Below are 16,445 nucleotides of genomic sequence, written 5' to 3' on the forward strand. Positions count from 1 at the left end.
TATAATAGAAAAATTTAAGATAATAATTATTCCAAAAAGGTCCCCCAATATGTTTACTGTTTGTGTAATGATGGTTAAGTCACTTAATATCCCTGAGCTTTGATTTACTCAGCTGTAAAATGAGGGAACTGGACTAAATGGTCTCTGAGGCTCCTTCTTTCTTTACTTCTAGGATCCTATGGTTTTATAATCAATAATAAAAGGGTTTAATTGAACCAAGAAGAGTCAGTTTCATGGTTTTCTCATAAACTTGTCTCTCAGCCAAGAAGGAAGAGGAAAGTGTCACTGATAGGGATGTATAAGTCAGAGGCAGCAGGTTTTGGAGTGCATTGATCTGCAGGCCTAAGACAGTTGCTGAACATTTGATCTGAATCCATTTACTGACTCTGTATATGCTGGGCTGATTGTTCTGGTTCAGCAACTCCTAAATGGCAAGAGTCCAGGCTGTTCCACCATCATTCTCCTTCCTGCCCTGTCTCTGACTTTCTAAACTTAAAAAACAGGTCCCTTGTATTGAGCATATTCTCCTCACCACCCATAAAGACTTTTCAAATTCTTTTATGTAAGCTCTTTGAGAGCAGAGTCTGTTTTTCTTTTTGCTTGTTTTAGCACAGAGTCTGGCATATAGTAATACTACATTTAATAAACGGTTGTTTTCTCCATGTTTCCTGCTCTTCCTTTTTTATCTCCTCCCTTTTTTCTTTTCTCCCTTTTTTTTTTTCCATTAATCCAGGTTTAAACAACATACCCATCTGTGCTGTGAATGATGAGAGTTTCTTTAAAGCATTGTATGATGCTAGCCAGTTGGGTACCGCAGATAAGGACACACCAGCAATCAACAAGGTTGCCTCAGCCAACAACATCAGATCTTTCCATAACCCAGGATCAAACAAAATGAAAATGCTCCCTCGGCCTAATTCTGGTATGTCATGAAAAACTTGATGACATGGTGGATGATGGAATTAAAAATTTAAAAAATCAAATCATGTTTTTTGACATTTTGCTAGGTTACAAATGAAACAGATTCTTTAGGGCTTTTTCTGTTAGGTTAAGATTCAATATATTCTGCATTGGCTAAGTCCTGATCCCACAGGAAATATTCTTCAACCACTATTAATAGAATATACTTTTTGAATGAAACATAAATTTTCAGATTACTTTAGGACATTTCCAGCCAAATTCTGGATTTGTTTTGCTTAAATATTCTTACTTGCTACAAGGGTGATCTTTTATTTGGGGAAAGGAGATATTAAAGGGGTGCATGAGAGAAGAGATGAAAATAAAGAAAAGAATGTTAGGAAAAACAATTTTAAAATACAGGAAGAGCAGAAAGAAGTGCAAAAGGGATAAATAAAGCAATGTTAGAATTACAATGTAGAATTATAATATATTTAATATGTAAATCAATATATTAATATTTAACTTTTTAAAACAAGCTATATGTAACATAACCATATAAAAATTTTTTCTGTTCTGGTTTGTGTAAAAAAATCTTTGATGATAGTTGTAGAGATAATACTATAATAGAAAAATTTAAGATAATAGTTATTCCAAAAAGGTCCCCCAATATGTTTACTGTTTGTGTAATGATGGTTAAGTCACTTAATATCCCTGAGCTTTGATTTACTCAGCTGTAAAATGAGGGAACTGGACTAAATGGTCTCTGAGGCTCCTTCTTTCTTTACTTCTAGGATCCTATGGTTTTATAATCAATAATAAAAGGGTTTAATTGAACCAAGAAGAGTCAGTTTCATGGTTTTCTCATAAACTTGTCTCTCAGCCAAGAAGGAAGAGGAAAGTGTCACTGATAGGGATGTATAAGTCAGAGGCAGCAGGTTTTGGAGTGCATTGATCTGCAGGCCTAAGACAGTTGCTGAACATTTGATCTGAATCCATTTACTGACTCTGTATATGCTGGGCTGATTGTTCTGGTTCAGCAACTCCTAAATGGCAAGAGTCCAGGCTGTTCCACCATCATTCTCCTTCCTGCCCTGTCTCTGACTTTCTAAACTTAAAAAACAGGTCCCTTGTATTGAGCATATTCTCCTCACCACCCATAAAGACTTTTCAAATTCTTTTATGTAAGCTCTTTGAGAGCAGAGTCTGTTTTTCTTTTTGCTTGTTTTAGCACAGAGTCTGGCATATAGTAATACTACATTTAATAAACGGTTGTTTTCTCCATGTTTCCTGCTCTTCCTTTTTTATCTCCTCCCTTTTTTCTTTTCTCCCTTTTTTTCCATTCGTTTCTTCCTTTCTCCTTGTTTATTTTCCTCCCTCCCTCTCTCTCTTATTCTTTTTTTCTCTCCCTCCCTCTCATTCCTCCCTCTTCCTTACCCCTTAAGCCTCCAGGAAGAAAATTACAAAATGTCCTAATTATGACAGCCTTGAAAAAAATAGCATTCATAATGTCCTGGAGCCTTTATAGATTACTCTTCAAACTTCAGTCATCTAGCAATGGGCCATTTAAAATTTAGCTAGATTGGTCGTCTGATAACACACCATGAATTTCCCACTTGGACTTGATGCTTTTCCAGCTGATGATTTGAGGGGAAAGAGAAGGGTAGAATCATTTGAGTAGAATTTCAGTAAAGGAAATTGATAATATCTTAGAATTTTGGCAACATGATTTCTGGGTTGATTTCAGTTTTTAAAATCTTTTACTTTCCATTGTATTTGAAACTAGTTTATTTTGCATTTGTTTGAAACTTTCCCAAGTACTGAAAGGCAACACTGATTTTAATGTTTCTGTACAAACTTTTCCTTCCTGAAATATATTTAATTCCACAAGAGTTTATGAAACACTTATTGTATCCCTGGCACTGTGCTGGGTCTTCAAGATCACAACCTTCTTTAGTCAACCTTATGAAATTTGGAATTGTCTTTGATTCTTTATTATTCCTTACTCTCCATAGCTACACACAATTCTGTTTCTACAATATTTCTCACATTTGCCTCTTTATCCCTACTCATAAGATTACCAGCTAATTCAAGTATTCAACCACTTTTTAAAAATTTATTTTTATTTTTTAAGAAATGTTTTACCTATTTTGTTATTTTTATTACCATAATTTCTCCTAATATCCCTTCTTTTTCCTACTTTCAGAAAGCTATCCCATATAATAGTGTGAAATAATAAGTATGAAATCAAAAATAAGTATGAAAACCAGTATAACATATAAAAATAGTAAACCACTCACGATTGCCAAGGAATTAAGTAATGATACTTTATATATTTTCTTTTGATTTATAATTTTGCAACATAAACTTTTGATTTTTGGTAATTATTTTTCCATCATTATTGTGGTATTGAGCGTGTTGCTTTATTGCTTATGACTCTTGTCATAAGAAGGAAGCTAGAATAAGAGTGGATTTAGATGGAAAGATAATGAGTTCTGGGTTTGAGATACACTGAGTTTAAAATATTTATGGGAATTTTAAACGTTTATGGGAAATGTCCAATAAGCACTTTAGAGATGTGACACTAGAGCTCAAGAGACATGAGGGAAAGATGAAAAACATTTGGGAGTCAATCATGTGTTTAAGAATGTTAATCAATTATAAAGGGGCTGAAAAGTTTGCCAAAACAATGTAGAGACAAAATCAAAAAGGATACATATCAGAGTCCTGGGTACCCCAATACAATAAAAATGGTATATTGATAATGGAACAGTACAGGCCGGCTTTCAGTTAGAAGTATACCTATGCCAATATACCCATGTACATTGGACAAATCACTTAAGCTTCCCAGACTTTGGTTTCCTCATCTGTAAAGTTAAAGGATTGAGCTTGATCACAACTTCTTAAATTGTGAGTTTCAATGTACATGGGTCACATAACTGAATGTTGGAGTCATTAAATTATGATTTGTTATCAGTAAATATTTGATTTGTATGCGTATTTTATATATCTATATACCTGAGGTTGCATAAAACTTTCTCAAGTGAAAAGGGATTGAGAGTGGAAAAAGTTTGAGTCCTGGACTAAATTGTCTCTAAGGTCCCCTCCAACCCAGCATCTATAGATGCTATATAAAGAATATTGAGATGGAGTCATCAGACAGTAGGGAACAATGTCATGGAAATCCAGGAAGGAGAGAATATCTAGGAGAGGATAATCAATAGTGCCAAAAGCAAGATAAGAAAAGCTAAGAATTCAGGAAAGACCATTGGATTTAGCACTTAGGATATTATTGTTGAAGTCAGAGAGAGCACTTTCCAGTTACATTGTGTATTTGGAAGCCAGTTGTATCCTCTGGCAGAATACAAAAAGTGAACACATCAATGTGGACTCCTGAGCTGTAGTTTTTAAGAACTTTGAATCTTGGAGAAGTTGTCTATTAGAGGGTTCGACCTTGAGTGTTGGGTAGAAGCCCAAGGTGCTACTTGTTTGTTTGTTTGTTTCTTAATTTTCTCTTTAGTTAAAAAATAGAAAAGAAAAACAGAAAAGGAAAATAAAAGAAAACAAAATAAAACAGAACATCAAGGAGGATTTAATATATAATTAACCATAAATTTCCAGTTCGAGAAAAAGATATATAATAGTAGAAGAAATTATATTCATCAGTATCCAATTTTTCTTTGCTTCCTTTTAAATTGTTCTTTTGTTCTTTGTTAAGCTTCTTTTTTACTCTATTCTTTTTTTCCTCTTTCATACCTCCTACTGTCCCCTAAGCAGGCTATATTTAAGCACGGATATATTTAATAAATACATATATACATACACATATATACATACATATCTACATATATTCAGACACAAATATATAAGCATTTACCCATATGTAAACATGTATCTAAAATAATATTAATATAACTGACATATAATGTAGATTTCTTGATTGAATCTTGAAGTTTGACTTTGTCTAAGATCATTGTTTATTAGCCATACTTTTTTTTTCCTAATAAATTTGGCTTCTGATCTATATTATAGCATTTGTGTATATCTCTTCTTTTCTATTCCTGCTAATTCTTCTACTCTAATTCTTTTCCTTAACTTGCCTTACTATTACCTAATCTCTCCCCCACATACATCCTTCTCTTCTCTTCTTCCTCCACCCTTTAATTCCCCTTCCAATCATCCCTTCCTCCTTATTTCTCTATAGATTTTGGAGAGTGCTATACACTTCATGGTACATATGTAGTGTTGCCTATTTAATCCATTCCCAATATAAGTAGATTTTTCGAGTCCTCCTCCCTTCTCTAATGCTTCTGTGTCTATTCTTCCTGTACACCTCATTTATATAAATCTTTCTTGTGAGCTACCCAATTACTGACATCAATCTTAAACATTTGGTATCCATTTCTATGTAAAAAATATGATTTGTCCATGTTAACTTCTTGAAATTAATCTTGGCTATTCGCTCTTATATGTTAATTTTTCTATTGAGTTAAGGTGTAGTTGAAAGAAAATCCTGAATTTTTTTTTCATTCAACATTATGGATAATTTTGCTGGATATGATATTTTTTACCTCAGGCCTCGTTCTTTTCATTGTTGGTAGATATGATTCTAGGTTGGTCTTTTACTGTGGTTGCTGATAAATTCTGTATAATTCTAATGGTAGCTCCAGCATATTTGAATTGTTTTTTTTCTTGTTTCTTGCAAAATTTCCTCTTTGATCTGAGGATTTCAAAATTTGGCAATAATATTCCTGTTTTTCCACAAAGGATCTTGTTGGGGTGAACAAATCAGTGGATTTTTTTTTTTCTATTTCTACTTTCCCCCTCATGTTCTATCGCTCAGGATAATTTTCTTGGATATTTCTTGCATTATTGTGTCAAGGTTCTTTTTCTTGTCACAGCTTTCAGGTAATCCAATTATTGTTATATTTTTTTCTTCTTGATTTGTTCTTCAGATCTGTTTTTTTTCTTATGTTTAACATTCTGTTTTTTTGTTTTGTTTTGTTATTTCTTGATCTTGATAGCTTCACTGGCTTCCCCCTTGCCCAATTCTAATTTTCAAAGAGTTATTTTCATCTTTAAGACTCTGTATCTCCTTTTCTAGTTACATAAATTTTTTTTCATAATCTTGTTTTTCTTGGATAGCTTTCATTTTTTTGTTTTGTTTGTTTGTTTTTCTTCAATGTCTCTCATTTGGATTTTTAAAATCTTTTTTGAGTTCTTCTATAAATTCTCTCTGAGCAGAGAGCCATTTAACGTAACTCTTTGGGGTAGAAGAAGCTTTTTTACATCAATGTCCTCTTGTGATAATGAACCCTAGTCTTCCTTATTCCCATAAGTTAATATGGTTGGGTACTTTCTTCTTTGTCAATTCCTTTTTTAAAATAAGAAGTTTTTTTTTTAATAACGTATTTTTCTAAATAACTTTTTATTGATAGAACTCATGCCAGGGTAATTTTTTACAGCATTAACCCTTGCATAAAATAAGAAGTATTATTGTAAGCTCTCTAAACAGTGATTAAGGGGATGGTGCTTTTTTACTTTAGTTCTCCCCTCTGATCTGGAACTCCAAACCAAGAGCTTCCCCTTCCTTGTTCAAGTGCCCACAGCCAACAGTGTCTCTGTCCCACTGCTTCTGCACTTACAGAGTATACTGCTTCCTTCTAACTCTGAAGCACCTCTGCAGCATAGCTGGGCCTAGCTTCCTAACCAGAGGTTTTCTTTATCTTCCTGGACTCAGATCTCAGACTCTGCATGTGGTCCCAGAGATGAAAGTTTCTGTGGTTCCCGCTGAGGCTCCAGCTACACTCAAATCATCTCAAGGGTTCTTACTCAATGTTTCTGTGGAGTTACCACTTCACACTAGTTAATCCTGCTTTGGAACTTTCTTTGGATCTTCTTGGGCTGCACCAGGAAAACCTTGTTCTACCCCAAATCATCTTGATGTTTCACCAGTCTATGTTTGCCCTGAGGCATAAATTTATTCTATTTGTGAGGGAAACCTGGAGAACTTGAAATTTGCTGACCTATTCTGCTATCTTTCCAGAATCCTCCCTCCCAAGGTGCTACTTATGGGAATCCATTATAACCAGAGCAACTGAGTATTTGATTCTGTAGTTCATCTGTGAAGGTATGACGATAGATACTATAACATAAGAGCAAAATCCCCTTATGGTTTGACCCAAATCTGTTTTTCCTTAATTCAATTTCAGAACCCTGTAAACAAACAGAAGACTTCTTTGATGATCCCAGTGATGGTGCTTTAAAGATTAAAAAGGCAAGAAACTATTACCAGCTATCTATGTTCAATTATCTATAGATTATTAGTCTTTCATTTTCTTTCACATATTTTTCTTACTACTTAATAAAGGAACTGTTAATTGTGATTAATAATAGTAACAAAATTAACTTATATTTACATGCTTAATCCTTTTATAAATATACTCATCCAAGTCCACATAACTAATTAGCTTAAAAACAGGTTGTAAGAATCCAAATTTCCTAACTTTTAGCACCAAACTACCATAGAAATGAAGGCATAGAGGGACTACTCCCTTGCCCTCATTTGTGTGAAAAATAATGTATCTCTCTAATTATATTTTATAGGATAGCACTTGTTGCCTTATATAAATAATCAGCTAAGCATAAGAATGGTCCTGGTAAACGCCACAAAGGATCATATATTTTAAATTTTTATTTAATGAGGTCCTCATTGACATTATTAAACAGGGAAAATTTGTTCCAAAGGCTTTGTCCTCCAAATTAATTCAAGACATAGCCATTATCATCCTCTAGCTTAGCAAAATAATTATATGATTTGCCCTAGTGCATTGTAGTAACTGAGTCTTGGAATTTGGGAGATGCAGATAAAAATCCATATTTTCCTACAGAATACTGCTAAGGCTATTGCATTAATGGAGAACTAGGGACACATAGAAAGAAATAAGATAAAATTTGGGCTTTGGGGACTGGAGAACAAAGCATCAAAAAGAAAAAGAGATGCAGTGTGGTGTGTTCAGAAACAATACTAGGTCCAGACTCAGAGTACTCCCATGATCTGTCTCATAATCTGCAATTCATCATCACCCTAATGCTTACTCTCTTTTTTAAAAAAGAAATCTTCCTTTTAATTCATATTAGCTATGTGATTCTGAGCAAGTCACTTAACCTCTCAGTATTCTATACAATTTTCTACAACTAAAAGTTGAAGAGAAGGTACACAACTGTGTTAGAGAAAGGAGTTTTTTCATCTGGGAATTTCCTAAATATGTGAAAATACAGATATAGTCTCCATTCCCTAATTTTCTCCAGAATCACAGCCTATTTTCATGGGTCATAAAGTCATTTGTCTGATTACTATAGCTGTTTTCTAAAAATTAATTTGGTGATTTTTGGCTTAGTAGGCGCTTGTGCTTTTAAATAGGAAACTTCTGTAATAATAACAATAGTAATAATCAGCATAATGATATTAATAGCTAGCATTTACATAGCACTAAGGTTTGGAAAGCATTAACTCATCAGTGATTCAAGGCAATTCCAATAGACTTGTGATAGAAAATGTTATCTGTGTTCAGAGAAAGAACTATGGAGATTGAATGTGGATCAAACTATAATATTTTCACCTTTTTGTTGTTTTACTTGCTTGTTTTTATCCTTCCTCATGTTTTTGATTTCCTTTTGATTTGATTTTTCTTGCTCAGCATGACAATATAGAAATGTATTTAGAAGAATTGCACATGTTTAACTTATATCAGATTGTTTGCTGTTTTGAGGAGGGGGAGAGAAAGAGGGAGAAAAATTTGCAAGGTAAGGTTTTGCAAAGGTAAATGGTGAAAACTATCTTTGCATGTATTTGAAAAATAAGATATTATTTAAAATTTAAAAAACAAATATTAACTCATTTTATCTTCACAATAACCTTGGCAGATAGGTACTATTATTATCCTATTTTACAGATGAGGAAACTGTACACAGACAGTGGTCAAGTGACTTGCCAAAAGTCATACAGCTGAAGTCATAATCAGGTCCAAATAATGCATCATTCTATCCACCTCAAGACTTAGCTATGTGTCTGTGTATTCACTCATGTATATATCTTTTGTTAGTCATATATTTTCTTTAGTTTTAGCATGAATGTTAACTGGAGGCAAGATGTCATAATTGCATTATGTCTTTGGTTTAGGAAGAGCTCCGGGGAAGAAGTTACCTTTCAAATTCAAAAGCAAACAAAAGTCTTATGGTCTCTGAACATAATGATTCTAAGAAGGAAATGAGAAGCAAGACAATTTGCATACCAAACTATCTGGATCAGGAAATAAAAGTAAGAGCCATATTTAGCATTGTGATTGTAATCAAAGAATGTATAAATAAATCAATTATTCCATCAACAGATCTTTATTAGGTGACTGCTATTGGTTAGGCATTGTACCAGACCCTGAGGATCCAGATATAAATGATATTCTCTGACATCAAGAAGCATGCATTCTAACAGAGTAGATAGTTTATATATCTATTTATACAGGAATCTATAAATTAGATACAAATACATACAAAGTAACTTAGGGAGGTAATTGCATTTAGGGGGAATCAAGACAAGATTCAAGTAGGAAGTTGTACTTGAATTTTTTGAAGGAAACTGAAAATTCTAAGAAGCAGAGATGAGAAAGAACTGTATTTTAGAAATAGGGCATAGAAACAGAGCAAAGATACAGAGACAGGAGATGAAATATCATCTATAAAAAACAGTAAGAAGTGAAAAGGCGTAGTAACAAGGAAAAACAAGAGTGACAGAATGTTGTTTATGATTTTTTTCTATATGCATTGAATGATTGTTTGAAGGGAGATTCTAGGAATTACTATCTATATGAGCATGTTTTAGAGGGTTGATCTATTGAGGGTGACAGATGCTTCTTGCTAAATGCTAACAGTTTCTAGTGAGATGGAAGTAAATCAATTAGGAAGGGACAAAACTAGGAAAAAAAATAACAGCTTTCAGGAACACTCTTTGTAAGGAGGATATCTTCTGGGATATTCTATTTATTGGTTATTTCCTCAAATAACCTATAGTCAAAGTGTTAGCGGTTATCCTATAGTTCTCAGTTTCCTCATCTATTAAATGAGAGGGTTTGACAAGATTGTTTCTGAAATTTCCTTCCAGTTCTGATTCTATGATCTTTATTTCATATGGAAGGTATGTACTGCCCACATGAGTTGATTTATCAACATGGATTGTCTAATTGTCATTTGAGGGGAGGAATGGAAAATCTCCTCTACCCATGGGAAACTTTGATTTTTTTTCCTAGAGGAGAGTTGGAAACTGGGGCTTCAAAGCTGGCATTCTGAGAGAGAGGTTACTAGACTAGAAATATATCTGTTTCCTAAATTCTTGTTCTGACTATAGTCGTCGTCTTTGTTTGTCAGAAAGTTTGCCTCCATGACATCTCACAGGTTCAACACCTGCTATAGTGCTGTATTGCGCTCCCTAGCATGTGGACTCAGTTATCTTAGCATGTGAACTTAGATAACAGCCATTGCATAAACTTACTGACCATGTTGTGGGGGAAAAATAATCACACTCCCATAAAACAAAAAATGGAGAAGAGTTAAGGACCATGCCTAGGTGAAGGGGCAGGTCAATTCTCTGAAAGTCTCCACAGCTGTGAATCATAACACTTGAGGGAGTTGCAGGGCTGCCTTTGCATATGTTCCTTGTGGATGGGGAATGAAATAAATTGGAGACAAGAGGGAAGAGGAGAGAGGTCAGATAACAGCAACTGCCTCTCAATCTTCTTATATCATCATCAATCTCTCATATGAAGAAAACCATTCTACAGGTCTGAGTTAGACCTCCAGCAGCCACTGGCAGGTCACTCCCTATCACAACAAAAGCCCTCTATTTAAAAAAAAAACAAAAAACCTTAGTCTGTAATCCTCCTCAAAAGCTGAATCACTCTAGATGATAATGAAACTTAAGGTGATCAGCTAATCCTGGGAGAAGAAACTCTCTGGAGAAGAAATCAAGCAGAGTTACAGGTAGAATATAAATATTACTGTCCTAAGGACACAATTTTGGGGTTCAAGCCACTTTTCTCATATCTATCCAAATAAAGGGGAAAGAATAACGTTAGTTTATGCCTTATGGACTTGACTCTATCCCACTAAATATTAGCTACACAAAAAAGATCATCATAAATCATGAAAAGCGAATAAGCCCATTCATTTACAAATAAGCCTATTTACAAATAGCAAAAAGAGAATAGCAAAGTTCTACATATTAGGATATTTTAGAAAACACAGAATCAATGAATTCTCCCATTTTGAGTGACCAAGAAAGATATTCAGTATTAAAAGTACTAGACCTGTATCCCTAAAGAAATGAAAAAAAAAGGACTTATATGTACAAAAATATAACAGATCTTTTTTGTGGTGGCAAAGAAATGGAAATTGACAGTATTCTTATCAATTGGAGCATGGCTGAACAAAATGTGGATGATGATTGTGATGGAGTATTATTATGCTATAAGAAATGATGGGGGAAAGGGGGTGTTTCTGAAAAAAAAAGTGAGGAGGATTATGCATAGTGAAGTGAGAAGACGCACAGTAATAACAATGTTGTAATAACAATCAATTGTGAAAGACTCAGCTACTCTGATTAATGTTCTAACACAATTACAAAGGACTCATAATGAAAAACTATTATCCACCTTCAGAGAAAGAATTGATGAACTCTGAGTTCGAATTGAAGTATAATTTTGTCAACTTATTTTTTTCTTTTTTGTAATATGGCTAATATGAAAATGTTTTGCATGATGCCCCACCACAATTGATAGCATATTTTTTGCCTTCTCAGTGGGCAGAGGAGGAGTTGTAGGGAAAGAGAGAATCCAGAACTCAAAATTTAAAAAGAAAAGAATGTTAAAATTAATAAAAAAGTTTTTAAAAAAAATTAAATCAATCAAATCTGAAAAATAATAAGAAAAATAATGTAAGAAACCAACTTGTACAAAACCTCTTAGTAAAGCTGAAGAGTTATAATTTCCAGAAAGCATTGAGACACTTTAAGGAGACAATGGGAAATATTGTAAACATAACTTTATTATTAAGGGACCAAAAAAAAAAGAAATGATGAATGCGTATTAATGTCCATTGAGAGAATAGATTTCTTATTCTAACATCTTAGATTTAGAAATCTACTTGATGCAGTTTTCTGCTTCTGGAAAACATTTTTCCTTGGAAATTCTGTGTCAAAAGGGTCCATCTTTGATTACCACTTACAGATTGTCAAATTCAATATTAAAAACATTTTTATTTAAATCTTTGAATTTCAAATTCACTCTCTCTCCTTCCCCTTCCCTTCAATGATAAGCAATCGGATATAGGTTACAGATGTGCAATTATATGAAACATTTCCATATTAGTCATTTTGTACAAGAAGACTCAAATAATATAAACAAATCAAAATAACATGCTTCAGTCTATATTCAGCTAATATCAGTTCATTCTCTGAAGATAGCTAGCAATTTTCATCTTGAGTCCTTTGGGATTATCTGGGACTATTGTATTACTGAGAATAGCTAAATCATCCACAATTCTTTATCATACAAGATTGTTGTTGCTATTGTATGATATTTTCTTGGTTCTGTTCACTACTATGCATCAGTTCATGTAAGTCTTTCCATGGTTTTCTGAAGTCATCCTACTTGTCATTTCTTATAACACAATTATATATAATTACAATTATATATAACAAGCAGATCTTTTTGTAGTGGCAAGAAACTGGAAATCGAGTGGATACCTACCAGTTGGGAAATGGCAGAATAAGTTGTTCTATATTAATGTAATGGAATATTATTGTTCTATAAGAAATGATCAGCAAGATGATTTCAAAAAGGCCTGAAGAGACTTACATGAACTGATGCTAAGTGTAGTAGAACCAAAAAAATTTTTATATACCAACAAGAAGATTATGTTATGATCAATTGTGATGGACTTGGCTCTTTTCAACAATGAGGTGATTCAGGCCATTTCCAATAGACTTGTGAAGGAGAGAGCCATCTGCATCCAGATAGAGAAATGTAGGGACTGAATATAGATCACAACATAGTATTTTCACCTTTTTTTATCGTTTACTTGCTTGTTTTTCCTAATTTTTTTTCTTTTTGATCTGATTTTTTTTTCTTGTACAGCATGATAAATGTGGAAATATGTTTAGAAGAATTGCATATGTTTAACATGCATTGGTTTACTTGCTGCCTAGGAGAGAATGGGGAAAGGAGGAAGGAGGGAGGAAAATTTGGAACACAAGGTTTTGCAAGGGTGAATGCTGAAAACTATCATATGTATTTTGAAAAATAAAAAGCTATTATAAAATTTTAAGACCATAATTATATATAACAGCTTGTTTAATCATTATTAGCTTAACAATAATTTAAACAATTATACCTGAATTCAAAACTCAGAACAAATAAAATTACAATTTATAGCACAATAATATTCCATTACAATTATATATAACAAGCAGATCTTTTTGAAGTGGCAAGAAACTGGAAATTGAGTGGATGCCCACCAGTTGGGAAATGGCAGAATAAGTTGTACTATTTTCTTTGTTTTCTACTAAAACTTGATTGGAAAAGAGATAATTTAACATTAGACACCTGGAATGAAAAGTATATATTTTTTTCTACCAATTCCCAGAAAAACTGGCAGTAATAACAGATATCAACAAAAGATCATTAAAGAGGCCAGAATCTCTCTTTTTTTTCTTTTCTTTTCTTATTTTCCTGATTAAAGACAAAAATTATCAGGGATTTCAGAAAATTGTTGATACTCCAAAAAAAAAAAGCACATATATGAATCAAGCAATTGGGTATTAGGTGGAAAATATGATGAAGAATGCCAGTAGCTCTTCTCTGGAAAATTCTCATAAGGAGATAGTTTTCTCTTTTCCCTAGAAGAAACATTCATTATTTTTTCAAAATTTGTTTAACAAATTTTCAGGATTCCAATAACACATTTGTTTTAGGAGTTTGACCTTTATTTTATACCCTTTAAAATTTGTAAAGGTCTATGTTCAAAGGTACCAAATCATGGCCAAGGCCAATTCAGTAGAATAAGTATAGAATGATAATTTAATTGGATAGAATTCCAAAAGTATAGACTTAGACCATTTCTGTCTGAAATCTATTTCCAATTATTCAAAAGTATCTAGAAGAGAATGACCAGATCCCATAATGACTACTGATGACTAAAAATTTTTGTGGTTTGTGTTAGGCTTCTCTATTTTGAATGGGATAACTACTACTTAGTTGAGTTTGACACTAGATTCTTGAACCTCCATTCTTTAATATAATGAATTGATAAATTAGATAGGAAAAAGGCAGCCAAGATACTGAATAAACATAAATTATAATTAGAAAACATAATACAAAAATATACAAGAGAGCTAACTATTCTTGTAGATATCTCAATTCAGAGCACAAAAGTGTGGACCTGAAATTTTTTTACTAGGTCTTAAATTATTGAACTCAAGAATTGGATCATGCAGTCTCAAATAAGGTCACCAGAATTGCTGTATGAATATTCTTATTAATTTGATAGATGAAAACAATAAGCCAGCATGAAGCAGAAGATCGACTTCATTGTAATCCAAATATGAGAAACCTTACCAGCAATTGATAGAGAATGCATCACTCACAATTCAGCAAGCAATATTTTTATATTATTTCAAACAACAACAACACACACACACACACACACAAAAAAAAAACCCCTACTGTAATGACTGTTCATTATACAACAGCTGATGATAGGAAAAAATAGTATGTTTGTTTTAATTATATGAGACAGTGCCAGACTTAGAGTAAAGAAGGCTCATCTCCATAAATTCAAATCTAGTATTATTTACTTACTATGTGACCCTGAGCAAGTCACTCATTCATGTTTGCCTTAGTTCCTTATCTATAAAATAAACTGGAGAAAGAAATGTCAAGGCACTCCAGTACCTTTGCCAAGAAAATCCCAAATAGGGTCACAATGAGTTTTTTGGAAATGACTGGTTAATAATAATAGGAGATATATAAGAGTTGTGTCTTTGTTAGTATAACTAATTTTGCTAATTCAGAGAGAGCTACCAGCTGGACAAGAGAAAGGAACATTTTAGAAATTCTGAAAGCTTTCTTTAAAAAAAAAAAAACAACAATTAAGTCTTTTTATATAAAGTAGAGGGGGAAGGAAACATTGAAGGAGACCAGCTGCTGCAGCTGGTCTTGCAGTTCATTCAGAGGTTAAAAGCAGCAAAATGAAGGCAGTTAGGTTCTCTCAAACATATACTTTCAACAAGGAAATTTTTCCTTTGCCTGAAGAATGTTTTCCATTTTCTCAAATACATATAATCTTTCATGTTCCACTATGGCACTCCAACTACCTTTTCCCCTAAATTCCTCACTGGCATTTCTACATCTGTGAGATTAGACTTATTATAAATTATTAGACTTATTAGAATTAGAATAAATTAGACTTTTTATTATTATTATTATGAAATCAGAAATCTCTGCAACTCTCTGATGAGGAATTGTATCCTCAAGGACAGTTAATAATCATAACTGTGAATGTGAATGGAATTAATGCTCCCACATAATTTAAGTGAGTAGCAGAGTGCATTAAAAAGCAGAATTCTAAAATATGTTGTTTACATTTGAATCATACAAAAAAGAGAGAGAACCCCACACATAACTCAGCATACCTAGGCAAACAGGAAGCTCTCAGCAATGGAATCTACGGGGATCCACCTCATGCTTCAGTGTAGTCCTAGGGAAATAGCCAAACACCAGTGTAGGAACATTCTGCTGGCCTTAACATATAGCAGCACTGGGACCCTGGATCAGCAACAAAGAAGCTTCCAGATCCCTTCAGCCTTGGCATTACATCCTCATCCCACCCCCTCAACATAGCACCAGACATGAGGGTCCCCCATGGGCCTCAGGGCAACATCAATATAGCATCAGATAATTAGCTAGGTCCTATAGCCTTTGGCACAAGAAGCCTGAGACAATGCACCTTCCACCCTAGGAGCAAAGATAAAATTTAAAATAAAGGAAAAAGATCAAAAAAGATTTTTGAAAAAAAAAATCTGACTACAGAAAATTATTATGGTGACAGGGAAGATCAAGACACAAACTCAGAAAAGGACAACAATGTCAAAACATCTTTGGACTAAGTCCCCCCGAAACCAGAAAGTGAATTTAAGATTAAAAAGAACTCATAGAAGAGGGTAAAAAGGAGTTTAAAAATCAATCAAAAGCAAAAAAAAAATTTAATTAAAAGAGACAAAAATGGAAATTACATCTTCCTAAAAGGTACCATAGACAATAAAGTAATATCAGTATTAAACATCTAAGCACTAAATAGCACAGCACCCAAATTTCTAAAGAAGTAAAATGAATCACAGGAATAGAGAATAAAACTATACTAGTAAGGGTTTTCAATTTTCTTCTCTCAGAATTAGATAAATCTAACCATAAAATAAACAACAAAAAAAGGAAGTTAAGGAG

At 33.3% G+C, this 16,445-nt stretch overlaps 1 protein-coding gene across 4 annotated transcripts in view; it reads left to right on the forward strand.

Moving 5' to 3' along the window:
* The window catches only part of C6H4orf17 (chromosome 6 C4orf17 homolog), a 62,796-nt gene that overhangs the window by 33,484 nt on the left and 12,867 nt on the right, over nt 1-16,445 (forward strand). For 3 of the 4 annotated variants that reach the window (XM_051963985.1, XM_051963984.1, XM_051963983.1), the window contains 3 exons: nt 734-922; nt 7,110-7,174; nt 9,080-9,217. In XM_051963985.1, the coding sequence (XP_051819945.1) occupies nt 734-922; nt 7,110-7,174; nt 9,080-9,217 (392 nt within the window). The remainder of the gene's footprint in view (nt 1-733; nt 923-7,109; nt 7,175-9,079; nt 9,218-16,445) is intronic. The other variant, XM_051963982.1, reaches the window with a different exon arrangement.

The sequence above is a fragment of the Antechinus flavipes genome, chromosome 6 (assembly GCF_016432865.1).
Source record: "Antechinus flavipes isolate AdamAnt ecotype Samford, QLD, Australia chromosome 6, AdamAnt_v2, whole genome shotgun sequence".
Classification (NCBI taxonomy): domain Eukaryota; kingdom Metazoa; phylum Chordata; class Mammalia; order Dasyuromorphia; family Dasyuridae; genus Antechinus; species Antechinus flavipes.